The sequence below is a fragment of the Oreochromis aureus genome, linkage group 5 (genome assembly GCF_013358895.1).
Source record: "Oreochromis aureus strain Israel breed Guangdong linkage group 5, ZZ_aureus, whole genome shotgun sequence".
Classification (NCBI taxonomy): Eukaryota; Metazoa; Chordata; class Actinopteri; order Cichliformes; family Cichlidae; genus Oreochromis; species Oreochromis aureus.
In genome coordinates, this window is record NC_052946.1 from 19,756,711 (window position 1) to 19,775,319 (window position 18,609).

At 41.0% G+C, this 18,609-nt stretch overlaps 1 protein-coding gene across 3 annotated transcripts in view; it reads right to left on the bottom strand.

Moving 5' to 3' along the window:
* The window catches only part of celsr2 (cadherin, EGF LAG seven-pass G-type receptor 2), a 68,359-nt gene that overhangs the window by 36,539 nt on the left and 13,211 nt on the right, over positions 1 to 18,609 (bottom strand). For all 3 annotated transcript variants that reach the window (XM_031757211.2, XM_039612566.1, XM_039612565.1), the window contains exon 3: positions 6,355 to 7,056. In XM_031757211.2, the coding sequence (XP_031613071.1) occupies positions 6,355 to 7,056 (702 nt within the window). The remainder of the gene's footprint in view (positions 1 to 6,354; positions 7,057 to 18,609) is intronic.

Consider the following 18,609-nt stretch of genomic DNA (forward strand, 5'->3'; position numbering starts at 1 on the left):
TGTAGACTGCTTTTTTAGCATCCCAGCTGGGGATCAGGGTCCACCGAAGGGCTGCAGAATAAAAATGCGATGGTTAATGGGGAGGTTAAAAGATAAATTGCTGCTTTACCTCTGAGTTGTGGAATAAAATGAACATTAAATGGAAAAATGAGTAAAATATCTCAAAACTGGACAATAGTGTATTTTCTCTCCATCATGTACTTCTTACTCACATGGACAAACTGTCTTTAACTGTCATTGAACACTTTCTAAGTGCGTTCTTGAAGTAAAGTGGCATAAAGTCAAAATCTGTCAGGGTGCTCTGTTCCAGATGGAGTGAAGCCTAACAGTGGCTCCAACCTGTCATCCTGCAAATATTAGCTCTCCTCTTCTTACTGATGCTTCCTGAGAACAAACAGCCACTGATGGCCAGCCAGCTGTAAAATAAAACCTTCTTGTTACACTGCTGGCAACCTTGTTATTAATTCAGCAACTTGCTGTTTGGGCAATAGAGCACTTTTGTTTCTTTAAGCAGTCGCTGTGGACAAACACACTGAAGCTGAAGCTGAAGAAAAGTCACAGTAACATCAAGGTTTTCTTTACTGTGGAAAAGCACATTAGTCGGAACATTTTGGGAGCAATTTGTAGAGATCATTTTCACTGATCTGAGGTAAAATGCTTCTCAGTGTTTGCCAACCCCCTGCGGATATGCCTCCACCACAGGTGCTGCAAATGGCAGCTTTCTGTTGCCAGGTGAGTGGCGCAGCAGGGCGGGGACGGGCTCACAATCCCAATTCCACACAATGTCCTGATCAATAATTCAGACACGTCTCCTGTACTCTGTTTACGCACCTCTATAAGTCCATCCAGTGCCCCCACTCTCTGTTTGCTGCCGGCATGAATCATTAAGCAGCAAATTGAACAGACACCTCAGAGATCGCGCTTTAATTTAGACAGGAGGAACCACTGGGCTCCTTCATTTTCTGCTTTTTGTGAGTACATCGAAATATATACATTATATAGTCTTTATATATTATTAGCAAGCCCTGTAGATAAGCTTTTCTGCTAATAACCATAATTAAACTTTATAGCTAAACATAAGGCAGGCGTCACTTTTGGCAGCATCAAACTGTAAAAATGAACTAAAAGCTTCAAAGCAAATAACATCATGGAATATAAAATAGGATATTAACACCTCTGCCTACACAAATAGCAAAATGATTCATGTTTTTCTCTGATAATTTATCTGCAAAATGGGTTCATAGTATTTTTAGATAATCATAAATCCCACAGGATCGTCACACTGAGAGAGAAACAAAAAAACTAAATGTACCCCTGAAAATCAAAACATGACAAAATAACCTAATAATCATTTGGCTATCTCAGTAAACAACACCTCCTCCTTATGGCTCACACTCTCAGCACATAAAAACAACATTCAGCTGCACTTTATCTGAGGCCAATTAGCAATAAAAATACATGTTTTGTCTCTTGCTTTGTTGTGTTTGATGAAGCAGGGTGAGTATGACGGCATGGATGCTGTAAATACATTTAAAAAAACATATCTGGTCGTAGTGCAGCTCTGCACCACCCGTGTGTGCAAACTGTTCCTAGAGGGGACGTTTCCTCAGAGATCTTAGAGCTGGGTGTTTCTGAGCTGCTAGGTAACAGAAGAGCATCAGCGCTCCTCCTCAGTGAAACAGAGCGGGTGGGTGGATCCCTCCGGACGCACCGAAAAACGGAGAGTAACCGGGAGTAAAATCCACTATCACAGAACAAACATGGATCCTTTCTGTAACAGAAAGGAGGTCAGGACGAGCATATGCAAAGTGTTCGGCTAAAGCGAGCAACCACTCGGGAATAATGAGATAAAGTGATCGATAGCCCAACTGATACATGACCTCTGGCTGTATCTGTCATCTGGGTACACGAGTGTGCACGCACACACACACAAACACAAACATACCTATAACACAGAGATAAGATCACTAAGCATCTCTCTCCGTTCATTTTCTATCATCTCAACATTTTCTTTAATTAATAAAAAATTAAGGCAAATATGAGGGAAAAATTAGGGATAAAGAATGAGGCAAATGTGACTTATTCACATAAATTAGATTTCCTCATCACTAGTCAAATCATCTGTTGCATGCATTAAGACCACACATGCCCTGTGAGTTTTTAATGTCCTGCTTCTTTTTACATAAAACAAGTAATCCCTGATACTGAAGTTCATGTGTTTACATGTGTTTAGTGCACCTCTCTACACCACTGACTGCTAAATAAAGACAAAGGGCACACAGTGAGGTAGACGCGAGGTAGTCGGTTCAGGGAATCCATATTGACTGATGCCCCAAGCTACAGTATTTAGAAAAAGTGAGGCTGTTGCATCTTTACACAACAGCGACATGCAAATGCTGTGATTTAAAAAAAAAAAAAAACCCCACACACCCATGTGTCTGGTAACATTTTTATTCATGCCATCTCTCAGAGGAAAATTGTAGTGGCTTGCAGTGTGTCTGGCAGGAGTTCATGGCGATTTGTAAATGTGAGTGTGAATATTTTTGTTGCAAACCATGTCTGCACATTAAAAGCCCGCAAATGTATTCTCAATGACTGTATGAATTAGCAAAGAGGAAAAAAAAAAATCTCATCATCACAGGGAGGTGGAGGTCGGCAGTTATCTGCTGAATGATCAACACAAACACATCCAGGATTCCTACGATAAGTCACATTCACGCAGAGAGCTCGAAAAGAGGAGCATCCTTCCTGCCGTGTGTTTTAAGACAACCATGTGTGAGAGCAAAAGCAGGACAACAGTCTTGTTGTTCGACATCTACAGAATGAATCGGAGGAGCCAAATCATTTAATCCATGTTTCTGAAAAACAGCTACGATGATGGCTGTTATACATTTTAGTTTCTTTTTCTTTTTTCATTTTCTGTCCTGCTACCATCTGGTGACGCCTACAGTCCAACAGTTGCCCAGCACGCACGCACACGCACCATTAACACATAAACCTTGCACAGATTGTCCATCCACCTTTCTTTACACACAAAATCACAGCTATACAGCACTTAGCCACCCACCTGAAAGAGACAGAGTGAGCAATTTAGAGCGTGCACACACACACACACACACTCACTGAGCCCCATCGAAGTGTAGAGAGTGATGAACTGAAGATCCGCAGCGGGAGTTGTACATCAGAGGAGAATACGTCATGTATAACCGTGTATAAATGACCTTGTTTGATCAAACCGATTAAGTGAGACATCTTAAACTGTAACTGCATCGTATTCAGATAATGCTCTGCATCGGGGTCTAAACCTCATCAAGTGATGCAAATGAATCTAGCTAACTGTGGACAAAAATACGCCCACTTCACCCACTCGCACATTCACTCCCTCTCTGCTGATTCACGTTAAAAGCACCTGCGGTACAGCTCCAACACCCACAACTGTGCAACAATATGTAAGTGCCACTCAACCTGGACTCAGAGCGACCCAGCCCACACACTCAAATGCCGACACTATTTGAGTCTTTGTGAGCAGCTGTAGGTGAAAAAAAAATCTTTCATTGCTTGATGAGGAACAAAGGAAGCAACGCTATTAATGAGAGCACAAAGACAACAGCGGGGTTTTCAGCAATTCTTCAGTTCAGCTCTTTCTTTTTTTAAACTAGAGGCCTTTTCAAGCAGATCTTAGTCAATGTAATCATCTTTGGATTATCCAGCAAGTGAAGTGCTCCTTCACCAGGTCTGCATTCTTGATTTCACAGCTGCTACACATCTGCGCATAAACTAATCAGCTCCAAAACAACTGTCTCTTATTTAAGTATCATCCCTTCAGTAAGTAAAGAATAAATATGTAATGTGCACTCTTTATTTTACACCCTTTTATGGAATATGTATGAGATATGTCAACACTTAATAAAAGATTTATAGTCGTTTTAAGCTGTTGTAAGGGCACTTTCTGCTTCAGCATGCAAAACAGAGAATAAACAAAAATAAATAAATAAATAAAATATGCCTTCATAATATTTTATATTGCTGGGTTTTTAATAATGCTATTTATTAACAGCATGCCTTATATCACACAGATTTATTGAATGTATTTATGAATAAATCAAAATTTAAGGTGTTGTAGATGCATAAACACCATGAAAGGAACATATTTAGCCTTTTGGTAGGTGGTTGCTAGGCAACATAATAAAGCTATAATATCTGATATAGAGAAAAACTTTCAGAGGCCTAAGATGCAGTTGTGTTTAAGTTTAATTAGCAGGCAAACAAACAAAAACATATAATGTAAAAAAGAAGCTAGTTAGCATAAGCAGGTGACATTCTCCATCTTTTATATACAGTCTATATCTTACACTTACTCTGTTTACACGTAGCTTCTGACTGTGAATATTAATTATTGACATATAAAGTGTAAATACATATATATATATATTATTTTGTGTTATAAACAAGTTAAGTGATGAAAAGAGGGTGTTAAAATGTTACTCTGTAAACATAAATATACGATCGTGGGGCTTCAAAGACAAGATGAAACTTTAAATCATATTAAAAAGTCAGTATTTGACCCACTTAACCTCTCAACAAAAAGACAGGGTAACTAGCCTAATATTCAAACTGTATTAATTAGCATATTTTAACTCTCACTCTCTTTAAACTCCTTTTCAACTTCCCCCTTTTCCCCTTAACTATAAACCGAATGAGCAGACGCTCTTTAACCCTTTGAAGACGTGAATAATTTTTAGAGCAATGAATGAATTACAATTCCTGCAACTGCTTCACCATTCTGCTGCCAACAGTGATAAATTAATCCTTCATTATCACTGGAAATGGAAGCTTCTGTCCTCTCCGTCTCGACATTGTGTGCGCTCTGTGATGCTTTTTTGTTAAGCCGTGGGGTATTTCACAGCTAGGGGACACGCTCCATCTGTAGCCATGTATATTTAATAATTTCCTCCCCTTGTTCCACTCAGGGCTCTGGTGGTCTTGTTTTTTTTTTTTTTTGAAAAACACAGTAAACACCTTTTTTTAATGTCCCCAGTCTCAAAAAAACAAAACCATGAGTGAGCAAACAGAGCTTTTTATATCATCACTTTTCCTGTTCCTTGGATCTTAGCTTTGAGACCCCGTCCACTGCTGAACCCGTGAGTGTAGGTGTGAATGTCTATAACTATACAGTTTATTCAGTGGCCGTGACGCAAATGCACAAACAGAGAAGGAGAAAAAGTATTCTGATATTTATGGATCTTGTTCCGGTAAGTGGGTCAAAGGTCACACACAGATGTGTAGCAGTTAATCAGCTCGTGTTTTTTCGCTTACTTCTGCTGTGACTTACTGCATGAGGATAAATCAAATAAGTCATCACTCAGCTTGTGTCTGCTGAGCGGGTTATTAGTGAAGTGGACGGTCTGTGGGTATAAAGAGCTGAAAAGGGGAGTGAAAGGGACAGATGTAGACATTAAAGCCCCCGTGGGAGTTTGTGAAGAGACAAGCAGACATGTGAACAGCTTGGCAGAAACTGGTCCGCTTCACTTTCTAGTGGCACTAAACACTTGAAGACAGGTGCTTTTCAGCAGGAATTCATGGAGCTTGAAAGTGACAGTTTGCTAAAACCTCATTTCTGCACACAGCAGAATGGTGCAAAACCTGGCAACTAAAGTTTAGAGGAGGGCTTTTAATACAATATTTTAGGTTTTAACTTTTTGTGTCACTTCGAGGTTGCTGGGGGCTGACATAGAGTGAGAGGTGGGGTACACCCTGGACAGGTCGCCAGTCAATCTCAGGGCAAACACCGTCCACAATTATACTCGTATAAATCTTTATGTGATATAAAAATGCCATAACACAACTTCATTGTACAGCAGCACGATGCTTTTACCTTCCCTATTGAGCCAACAAGAATGCCTGTTAACGATTTATTACCTCAAAACAGACCTATTTCAACAACCTCCAACAAAGCACAGTACTTTGCAAACTATGCCAGAAAATTGTTGCAACTAAAGGTGAAACCAACAAACTGTTTTCACCACTTTTGTTTTCAAACTTCACTTCTGTTTTCACCAAAAAACACACTGTCAAATTGTATAGTGCCTTTCAAGAAACCCAAGGACGCATTACACAAGCGTAGCAAAGAAAGAAAAATGAATGGTGGTCTTTGTCTCTCTATGTTAGCCGTGTGATGGATCAGGCCCATGAGTTACATACTAGTTAAGAAAACATGTGGAAGAAGGCAAAGAGGCCGAAAGCTGACAGCTTTTGTTTTCATATGTCTATTAACATGAACGCAACATAACTGGGTCAATTATTGAATGAAGTTATGACATAAGTGTGCTTATTGTGTTCAGTGAAGTCTCTCACCTGTGTAGTCCTCAAAGCACTCGCAGGTATAGCCTCCCTCTCTGCTGCGGCACACGCCATGAGGTCCACACGGTTTAGAGTAGCACAGGTCGATCTCAGTCTCGCAGTAGTCCCCCGTGAAGCCGCTGGGGCAGCGGCAGCGCAGCCCCGCGATGGGGTGGATGGGTCTGAACAGGATGGTATCGGACGCAACAAAGGGCGCCAGGCTGTCAAACTTCAGCACCGACACACACTTCATGTAGTTCTCACACGGCTCGCGCAGGCAGATGTTGTCGTCAAAGGGAAGAACCTCCTGGGAGGAAATCTGAGCGAGAAGGCTGCGGTTCAAATACAATCTCTCTTGGAGCTCCTCCGAGCCAAAAAACTCCCCAGGCTCAGCCCCTCTCCCGGGCCCGTCGCCTCCGTGACCGAGCCCGCCGGGACGCTGGTGTCCCTCCCCGAACACGGGCACAGCCACCGACAAGCTGACGTTGAGGATGCGAGCGCTGACGTCCGTGTCATCTTGGATGTTGAAGATCACAACGTCTTCGGGGGCAGCGGACAGGACCCGGGCCACGCCGTCCAAGAACTGAGACAGCAGCAGGGACAGGAAATGTTCCTGGGAGGTGTTGGCCAATCGCAACGTGATGCTGTTGGACAGCATTTCATCTGTGATGATGGTGACTTGGAGAATGCACTGAGCTGAGACTGAGTGGACACCATCTGAGAAACAGAGGAGAAAAAGAAAAATGTTTACAAAATGGCAATTTTGGAACTTCTCTTAGCAGAAACCAAGTGCCGACCTCCAGGACGGAAAAAACCAGAGTCTCCATAGACTTCAGTTTTAAAATGCCAAACTTAAAGGTATCAAAAATCAAATTTACAGCCTGGTAGACAAACAGGTCTGGCCTCTTTAGAGTAGGGGTGAACTTTCCATAACTAACATACTTTACCTGTATTTAAGCCTGAAGTTATGCATTATAAAGACTGTTGGGTGCCGACTTGGTCACTACCTGCAATTCTGATCATTCAAGCCACTGAATTTGACCCCTGCAGCATACTCGTGGTGATTTCCTGGAAAATATTATGTCTTGCCGTGCAGTTAACTGAGCTAACAACCCACCCAAGAAGTCTGGGCTCCATTTGTTTTCCCAGTGAGTGAAATACGTGGATTATTTTTGTTTAAATGTAAGCTGCACTAACAATCAGATATCTGTGTCTGCGGGATGCATATGTACAGCCTACGGATGCAGCTTGCTAACGAACACAGCACTCCACCTTCTCATCCAAATATGGTTGTTTGCTGCTCTAAAGAAAACATGTCGACGGCCAAAACGCTGTACTGAGTGCTTCAAAACGGTAGCCAATAGTAGAGCGATGGGGACGATTGTGAAGTGCTGGTGTGTGGGTTGGATGAAGAAGGCTGAATGTACTCCAGGTTTTATGTCACGCTGTCACGAAAAATCTTTAAAAGATGAAAAACAACGACGCATTAGTCGATCTGCGCCTCTCAGCTTACCGGCCTTCCCAATCACACAAATGTCAAAGCACGCGTCACTAAAAAAATCCACTTTGATTTAGGAAATAATACACTTCGAAGAAGCTAGATGCAGTCGGTAACTCAGAGGAAAGTAAACGCTGTATTTGTTCAGGGACTATTTTCAGACATGAGTTAACAGTTGGTGCTGCAGTATTTGAAAAAAGCAGGCCTGTATACATAGGAGTGACTCAGACGTGCCAGTGTTCACAGTCATATAGGAATGTGGTGCAATGTTGCAGCTCATTAATGTGTTTTAAATAATAAATAATAATAGTATTAAGCAATCCTTGACTTTAATCTGACACACACACACATACATTTGATTTGGGGGGTGAGGAAAAATATGCCACGCCATCATAATATAATTGAAATAACAGGATGTTTTTATCCTCCAAAGTATATTATAATAATCTAAACTTGAGTCTCGCCAACACATGGAGCAGCTGTAACGGCGGGACAGATGACGGTGCATGGAGGTGAATGGCGGTGGGTTTACACAGCTGTTCCACACAGTGTAGCAGCATCTTTCTTAATGCTAAGGATGGTGGTATAAAGCAAAGACAGTAGCCACAATAATGTACAAATTGGTATTTTGATGAATATTATAATAGCAACACCTTTTTACTTGTTCTTGGCTCAGATGGGTGTTTTTCTTGTTTTGTGCCAGAGTAGATAAGAAATGAATGCCAGCCCTGAGAGAACAAGTGTATGTTTTCTTTCAATACATTCCAACTTTCTAATCAGCAATTTCACGCCTGTATTCACAGCTCACTCTTTGCTTTCTTTGTCCGGAAGCAGAGATGCTACTTCATTATACATGCCACGCTGAAAGCCCCGAGTCTCAAATTCACCACTTTCAGCAATTCTCAGCTTAGCGGATCTCTTGTTTTTAAAACCAGATCCTGGTAGCGTTTAATTATCAGTACACTTCAAATGTTAAGCTCTGAATCCAGTGTTGTTTTACTCCTGTTGTTGTACATGATGTCTTGACTGTACACTGCATGAATTTGTGTGTTAGCTCTATACTAAAAAGTCCACTTTCTAATGTAGACATAATGTTGCATCATATCAGGCCAACATTTGCACTGACTTGTGACTTTGCTGAGCTGATATTTTTCGGGATATTTTCCCCCCACTGTGAGCCCGTTTACAATAAAGTAAAACTGCTCATCAGCAAGTATGAGCTGGAAGTCGAACAGTAAGAGTCGGAGCACTGCTCACTGAGGAGTAAAATTATAATGAAAGCAGCCTCGATGTGAGTAAGGAGCACACAGGGAAGTCCAGTGCGTGGCTAACAAGCACAAAACCTTTGTTTTTTTTGTCTGTTACAGCTTCAGTGTTGCTCTAAATCCAGTCGATAGAAACAGTCTAAGACAAATGTACTTCTTAACCTGGATCATTTGGCTTTCTGCCCAGTGACAAAGGGCCAAAGCCAGCCCACAGTTACACAACAAACAGTTTGCACTGCATTGCTGAAAACCTAATTCATTTCTGCTAAATGTTCTCCTAACATTTAGGACCGCTTTAAATGTACATGGCACATCTCTTGCTTTATCGTCATCATAAATATAAATTGCCATAACACTCTGACAATGTTCAAACACTTTGAGCTGTACAAACATTCTCTTTTTCCCTTTTTATGTCAACAAATTATTTAAAAATGCTCAAAAATCAGCAGCAGCAGTGAAAGAAGCATGTTCAATCATTTCTATTCTAAGCATTTATAGCAAAATGTCACAATAAGGCTGATGCAAAAGTTCATGTGTCTTAATTAATCCTAAGTGGCTTTTGCTGAAATGCCACTACTGCAGCCGCCGTAATCACAGAATAACACCATAATCTGTATTTGATTATTTTGAACCAGTCTATTTAAAGACTGAAACATTATTATTTTCCAAGAGGAAGCTTACATCAATCCGCCTTTAAAAAGCTACACAGGCTTACTTTGAGGTCACAGCGAGAGACCACTATCATTTTGTCTATCTAGCCGGCCCGCGGGTTTCTGTAGCCTCGAGAGCAAACACAAAGCGGGCTTAATCAAATCAAATGTGTCACTAAAACAAGCCTCGGCCTCTCCCTCCAAAACAATCAATGGGACGCTTTGTTTGGGGCGTCTGGACGCCGGCCAGAGAGCAGAACCTGTGAGCAGAACTCACACAAACATCACTGCTCAAAGTTACCAGATCCCTGTTTTGGCACCAGACAACTTTAAACACAAAGTGCCAAGGGGGAGGGGGAGGAGGAGGAGGAGAGGAAGAAGAGGAGGGTGGGATGGGGACGAGTGGAGAGGGGGGCTCATAGAGGAAGTGAGACAGAGAAGCATGTTTGACACGGCTTTAATCCTTCAGTTTTCACTCAAGCGCTTCCAGCACTGTAATAATACAGGGCCTTAGCAGAGGAAGTGCAGGGAATAAATCAAAGACCGAAAACAAGGAGGGTCGCTCCTAATTCACACTCTACTGTAAACACACACACACACACACACACCTGTGTACACAAGGAAATGTTTGCAGATAAGAGTCGAGAAGATGACAAAGAGAAGACAAAGGCAGATGATGCTCTATCTTCTTTTAGAAAAAAAAAAAACTAATTTGAAGCAGAAGCTACAAAGTTACTGTTTTCATTATGTGTCACACTCCTGATTATTGTCATAAACCACTGTTTAAACACTGAAGGCGGAATTTAAACCGGGTGGCTGAAAAAGAAAAATATGAGGTGTCACAGGATAATTGACCTGTTATTTCAGTGTATTCAGGGCTTAAACCAGTGATTTTAATGACAATCTGCTACGATTTGTCTCTGAAATTACTTTCTGATAGCTTTATCTGATAATATCTCGATTATTTTCCAAGTGATTTTAGAAAACAGTAGAAACATATTTCTGTAGACTAAATTGAAATATTTAATTTTCCATTTTTTCCCCCACAGTGTAAAATATAAAGACTTTATGATTATATGGACAAATTTAGGAATGTGATTCTTCATCTGCTTACTACTAAAAACTGATACTACTGTTTCCTGCATGCTGCCTGGGCAGAGCGTTTTACTACTACTAAATAAAGTAGTAGTAAAGCTTTAATGTAACGCAGTGCTTTTTGCAAACTGTAGACACACTTTCTAGCCTAAATTAGAAAACAACAACACATTTCATCTATTCAAGTCGTATATTAACTGATACTCTGCAACAGTAGCCAGAACAACACAGCTCTCAGTGAACCGGGGCTCTTAAAGGTTAGACCATGTATGAGGAGAGACATCGCCTTAATTATGTCCTCTGCCAATTCGCATTCTTGGATGGGGGATTCAGGCAGCGCTCCAGAGGTAGACGCAGCGCTGGGAAACTGAGCGCGAGGAGAATCTCCTCTGAAAGGAACCAGACCATCCTTCAAAGAGGTCATTCTCCATGGAAGGATACTTCGCTGAAGGAACGGAGGGCAAGCGAAGCATTTTGGGCCAGAAAAGGAGGAAAAGAGAGATGCTTAGTTGGTAACGAGACAAGTTGCCAGCTCTGAAGTGTGACACTGCTTTCAGCCCACAACTCCAACCCCTCTGGGCCTCTGGGTGCCAGGAATGCTCTCAGCTAGGAAGTGGCGCCAGGGAAAAGATTAAACACACACTGTGGCTGCAGCACTGCCAAGGCTGTGTACAGCATTGTGTGTGTTTGTGTGTATATATATATATATGTATATGTATATATATATATATATATATATATATATATATATATACATATGTGTGTGTGTGTGTGTTTGTAGGTGGGTGGTGGCGAGTTATGTGTCAATACAAGCAGAGGAGAGATGGCGGTTTAGTCATCACACAGCACATCACACAGCAAGACTTGTTGCATTTATAACTTAATAAGTGCACAGATTGTGCACTCTTAACTTAAAAGCATTTATTGCTTTTAAGTTAAGAGTAAGACGAGCACAGGCACTGTCTGATCAAAGCTGAATCGTCTGTATTGTAAACACAGCACTCTGAAGGTCACGACTCACCTTTTCTAACATAAAATCCAGCATGTCATCAGAGCCAAATACATTTCCAGTAATAAAGAGATGAATGTAAACACGTTGTCTCATTATGATTTACAGAGAGAGGTCTCTCAGAGATGCAGACGGGCCTCGTTTGACTGTAGGTTGAGGCCTCCAAGCCAAGAACATAAATTATCAGCCAGGATGTCGCACAGGAGAAATGCACAGCTTTGCATTTCTGAAATATCAACAAAACCTGGCTTTAACGGTCAGGAAAATCAAATAACTCATTGGCATGAATTATATGGACACAAAGAGCCTTTACAACGAAGTGCCTGATATAAGGAAACATACTCAAACCAGGCTATATGGATTTCTTTTTAAAACTTACTCTGGGTCTCAGTGGCTAAGACTGAGAGAAAGGTCAGGACAAAGAGCGAGAGAGAGAACAAATCAGTGAGACTGGTCTAATTAGACCACAAAGTTGCCATCAAATCTCCCAGCTGAATCCCAGAAAATGTCAACAAAGTCATGGTGGATAAAGATCAGAAAGACTGTGTGACCAAGTTACTGAGAGGACAGAGACATCACCCAGCACTGTGACACTAACCCAGGCCCTCTGAGTCTCCCCTGAACTGTGAAGTGACAGTTTATCAGCTATTTACTCTTCTCTCTGTATGCTGGAAGATGTTATTTTGAATTTTAAGGTGAGATGGGATAACAAAAAATAAACAAAAAAACAAGACTAGCTGCATCTCACTGAAGGAGCACAAAGACACAGCAGGTTTCACCTTCAGACGGCTAAAAGCTAACAGAGAGACAGACAGAGACAAAAGCTAATTAACTAAAACCAGGAAATGGCTTTTTTATGTCAGCGCTGTCCGTGTTACTCTTGCTCTGAGCATCTTTAGCAGACGTCACAAACACATTCATGTGTTAAACACTAATGTGCTGGTTAGACCCTGAGCCAATGAAAACGAAGGGCTTAGCAAGCAGTTTAGCTGAAGTGCTTTACCATAATGAGAACACTACGTATAAAATCATATGTTTTACTGTTCTCATGATAGTGTGAGATTAACCAATATAGTGTGGTGTTACATTAAATATATAGCCAAGAAGAACAGACACTGAAGTTTAAGCCAGGCCTTAATCCTACATACATATCATTTAACCCAACACCTTGCCATGCTTCTGCCTTTACAAATATTTGTGAAAGAATCACTCATTTGCAAGAGCTCACCAAATTTGAGTAAGGTACAGTAAACAAATCAGTTCATGAAATTTCTTCCCACCTAGATATTCCACCACCAGCTATTAGCAGTATTACTGCAAAGTGGAAGTGTTTAGAAAACACAGCAACTTAGAAAATGCAAAGTTACAGAGTTGGGTCGCCAAGTGTTGAGGCTCAAAGCGCGTAAAAGTCTCCAACTCTCTGCTGACTGAATGACTGCAGAGCTCCAAACGTCCTCTGGCATTAACATCAGCACAGAAACTGTGCACCAGGAGCTTCGTGGGATTGGTTTCCATGGCTGAGCAGCTCCTGCAGGTTGTCAGTAGCCCCAGGTGTAATACCAAAGGGCTACTGACAACATGAAAGCGCTATACAAATGCAGGCCATTTACCATGAACACACACCTACTGAAATCTGTGGACTTCTTCCTAACCTTACATTTAACTGTACACCAGATTGTAAGATTCTAAGGTTACTTGAATGTCCTTAGAAGATGTTTGGTTATATTTTTTTTAGTGTAGCAATGTTAATCGGCTGGTTGCTCCAAAAATATGGTTAAGGCTGAAACATCTGAAACATGGATTTCTGTTTACTCGAGTATGCACATTCAAATTTCCCAGAAACTTTTCTCAAGTGCCATTTAGAGTCTTAACTGAAATGTCTCAACCACTGTATATTTCTCATTTTTTGTGGATTTTATTTTGTTGCTCTTTCCCTGCCCTCGTGTGCCTCTTTCCTGTGTGATTACCTGCTCTACCCGGATTTCTTTCACGGTTCTGTTTCCGGATTTTTTCCTTTCTCTGCTCTTCCTGTGTACCAAACCCCTCATTACCTCAGTTAAGTCTGTAAATCTTTACCTGATCTGCAAAGTTATGCCATCCAAGTTTAATAATTTTAATGAACCCTTTTCACCAAGTTAAAATGTGAAGTTCTCCAGCGCTGTAAGTTATTAATAAATGCATGCTAAACTCATGATATTTCCAGCAGGCTCAGCTGTACTTTGTTTGGTGCTAATTAGCAAATGTTAGCATACTGAAATGCTAAAATTAGCATGCCAAGTTTAGCATGCTAGTTAGTACTGTCTGAAATATGGACATTATTTATATTATGTCAGCACTGTTGGTGTTGCTCACTCTTGCTCAGAGCAACTTTAGCAGATGTCACACACACATTCATGTGTTAAATACTAATGTGCTGGTTAAACACTGAGCCAATGACAACACCTCCTGTTACAGTGGGGATGGGAAACGCATTAGACCTACTATAAAAATAGCATTTATCATAATGACAGTGGAGAGCTGATAAATAATGGCACTCAAACAGCCATTCATCACATGTCTAATGATAGCACCCAAAGAACATCTCACTCAAGCACAACAGCATTTAATCTGTGACCTGGAGAGGTTGATGCTGCCTCAGAGGGGGCTGTGTGTTTCGCTGCAGAACTGTGTCATGTTGGGGGGGGGGGAACCTCCGGGTAAGAAGGTAATGAGGTTGAGCAGAGCCTGTCTTAGTTGTTCAGAAGAAACGCACCACAGTATGTGCAGCACGCACCGAGTACTCAGTACATCAAAGAGCACAAAGCCGGGGTCCCATTTCTAAGATCAGCAGGAAGAGCATAAATTAAAAATCACTTCGGAGGCCTGCGAATGTGTTTGCAGTTCGCAGCCTTTACAGCTCCGACCTGCGAGTCGCAAACTTACAGGTTTTTAATGAGTTTCATTTGAAAGTATTGCACATGCAGAGGGTTACAATCTGTTTGGCTGTTTGTTCAAGATGGACTAATGAGATCTGAGTTTGATAAGAAGGAAACTGAGGTCTGCTACACACAGCTACATCTTAGAAGTGAAGCTCCTCACTGAGTTTGATTATTTAACTGTGGCTCATGTGACCTATCAAAGATGCAGAAATAGCCAATTAGATGAGGAACAAACAAACCATGCTGATTCAAAATCTAGGGGTTTTCAATAAAAATGTAAACTTAAATTTATATTAAATCCTTAATATTTAGTATCCTTACATGTATTTAATATGAATGAATATTAATGAATTATCATAACTTTGATGTATCCCCCCCCAAAAAAATAGCTTTGTTTTTCTTATTTGCATACTTGAGGAAAGATATAAATAAACAAAATGAAAAGAAATACCAAGAGAAAATCAAAAGCATATTAATCAGAAATAAATATTACATAAAACTGATCAGTTATATTCTGTACAAAATGTCTCAGAAGGTCCATGTTCATGTCTGTCTTATTGCTACTGACATATCTGCACTAACCTTTGGAGATGTCTTAATGCCTGATGGTTACATCAGGGGCGACGTGTTCAGTATCATGCTTAAGGATTCTTTGACATGCAGACTAAAGGAGCAGGGGATCAATCCACCAACCGTGGTAGATGGCCCCCTCTTTCACTGCGCCACAACTGCTCAGAGAAAACCACAGCAATCACATGACCACCTATGAACAAGCACTAGGCGACAGTGGGATGGAAAAACTCCCTTTTTGCAGGAAGAAACCGGGACGGAAGAGAGTAGAGAAAAAGAAAAAAGCAGCTTAAATCTGTAGCAGCATAACTAAGAGAGAGTTCAGGGTCACATGATCCTGATCCAGCCCTAACTACAAGCTTTATCACAACAGGAAGTTTTAAGTCTAATCAAAATCCTGATAATACTGAATAGTCCAGCCTAGAAGTACTTAATGCATGAGTAATACATTTTCAGCATTTATTACTCACTCTGAGACACTCTGAGATAGGATGCTTCTATTTTTAGAGATATTGTGCAGATTAAAGACAGCATCCTACATACTTGTGTAATATGCTCATTGAAGGCCATATCCTGGTCAAAAATGGCTCCAAGATTCCTCACAGTGTTACCAGACACCAAGGTAATGCCAGAGTAAGCATCTGGTTAGACACCATGTTTCTAAGGTTTTTAGGGTCAATTACAATAATGAGTTTTATCTGAATATCAACTTTAAGTCTAGTGAAACTCAGTGAAAGCAGCTCCACTCCAAGGGTTCTTCACTAAGTAGTAGTATAATATTAACAAGCTTACTGTAGTGTGAAACTACTGTCAGAAGTATTATATTTATGTATGATTAACCAACACCTTACAGTTGTGTCCACACAAGGTCACAGAAAGGCAAGCTGTTCATACCGCACAGTCAATCAAACAAACCACAGAGACCGCAGGCTCTGTCGGGCCAACAATAACAGGGACACCCACTCATTTAATTTAAATTAAATACTCTTCCCCTGGAGCTGCCTTTAATCACACAGACTAATTACTTGGACTCTGCATGTGTGTTTGGGACCCTGATTCATTCACAGTTAACTTGTTCTTCTTGTAGCGGCTCACTCGCGTCGCTACTTTGAGACACATTTATGGCCTGTTTGTCAGTCTGTGGCTAAACTTTACGGGTGCTGCGACCTGTCGGTATGAAACGCTGAAAACAAGTTTGAGGCTACAGAAGACGACTTGTGTTGTGCTGAATTTTGACTTACATTCAAACTGAAGCAATTTTCATGGAAGGTAATTAATAGAAATTAAACCACACAAACGCCTATTAACAATTTTATGGAGTTTTTTTTTCTTCTTTTTGATCATTGTTTCAATGGGAAGCAACTTAATTTGAACACACAGGAAGAGACTAAAGCCCAGCACGACAACAGGCTTAATACCCACCTTCATACCAGTGAGCAAGCTGAGCTTCTATCAACTTCTTCCAATTAAAAAGAAACACTCAAATCAGTCTTGGACAGACACTGGTACGTACTCGTGTGGGCTGAGTTGAAACTGAGCGAACAAAAAGTCTGTCGTGGTGGTGACGGAGCACCGTGGCCCAGTTCCCAGGCAGACTTTAAAATTGCCTAATATCTATTAGATCAAGCTTATCCAGTTCCTCCTTAATTAAAGCTAAGAGGACTCAGTTTGGTGTTCATTTAATTCAGAAGCAGGAGTCTCGGGTTCTTTTGATCAAAATGGGGCGCAATAAAATGTGGCCTGTTTGAATTAAGCAGGGCTGAAAGGTGAAGCACACTCAGCTGCTGTCTGAATGGAGACTGTTGGCTGGTTAGTAGGTGGAAGTGAGGCATTGCACGGAGGGGTAGCTTTTTCATCCCATTACCCCTAACCCCTCCTCACTCCCCTCCTTTACTGATCCCCTTTAGACAAGCAAAGGCTGAGGCTGACATCCCACCACCCCCACTACTACCAATACCACCACCCCTCTGCATAAAATGCTCTAACAAATCCTGCCAGGCTTCCACCCACCAGCAGCAGCTCACATCATCATCCACTCATCAGAAATTGAGAAAAGCTTCTCAGGAAAGACGAAAGGCTCAGTCACACCACAGGGAGGCTGCACAGAGCCACAGCTAAGGTTTTTTAACACTGAGTCCAACACACCACAGGTTCCCCCACAAAGACCCACCAGCTTAAAACTTAAAACTGACAATCGACAAGACTTGGAGAATTTTCAGAAGATTTTTTTTCTATATTGTACCCTATCAGTCGCTTCAGAAGCTTCTTAACACTCAGAAGGCAATAATCGCTAAATCTCTGAATTGTATTTTTTATTGAAACATATATAAAATCTGATGTTAGAGCTTTAGAATAAATAACTTTGCATTTTATGGAAATTAAACAGAGGACACATAATGTGTCAATTCCTGCTCTTTAGACACGTTGTTTGGCCTTTTTTATTTACTTTAGACTAAACAATACCTTTTGCTTCTTCCTGTTTCCTGTCTATATTTCATTTGTTTTTGTTAAAGGAAATCTAAACACATATTTATTTTACTGCCGAACAAATGAGCAGGTTTATCATATTTGAGTGGATCCATTTATATGCACTATGTGGACAAACATACTGGGCCACCTATATATTACGCTGCCAGGAGCTGCTCGGCCTTGGACACCCATGCCCGGAAGCTCCCAGCATACAGTCTTTGTGCTGATGTTAGTGCCAGGGGAGGTCTGGAGCTCTGCAGTTATGTCAACAGAGCATTGGTGACTCAGAGACCCCGCTCTTTAACTGTATGTGGTCTGCCGTTTCTTTTGGTTCCTAAATGCTTCCACTTTGTAGTGATACCACTTACAGGTAAACGTAATACAGTGAGCTCTTTAAAACGACTGATTTAAAACGTGTGATCAATATAATCCTGTGTCTGAAACATAAGGTGGATTGTTCCTTACGAGCCTAAACTCCAAAACTGTGGAACAGCTTACTGCTCTCTTTTCCCACCTTTGACTCTTTGACATCCTTTAAAAGCAGCTTAAACTCATCTGTTGAGAAATGCATTCTGGGTAGTATTTGTGTGTCCGCTTTACTTTGGCGTGGGCTGGTTTTTAGCTATTTACCTCTGTTAAGGACTCTGTGACTTCTCTTTGTTTCAAAAAACACTATCAAAATAAACTTCTGAACAGGTGACATGATAAGCTGTGATCATTTCATTGCAGTGCAGTCCAATGTTCTGCTGGGAAACCTTAGGCCCTGACATGTGGAGGTTACTTTGACACGTACCAA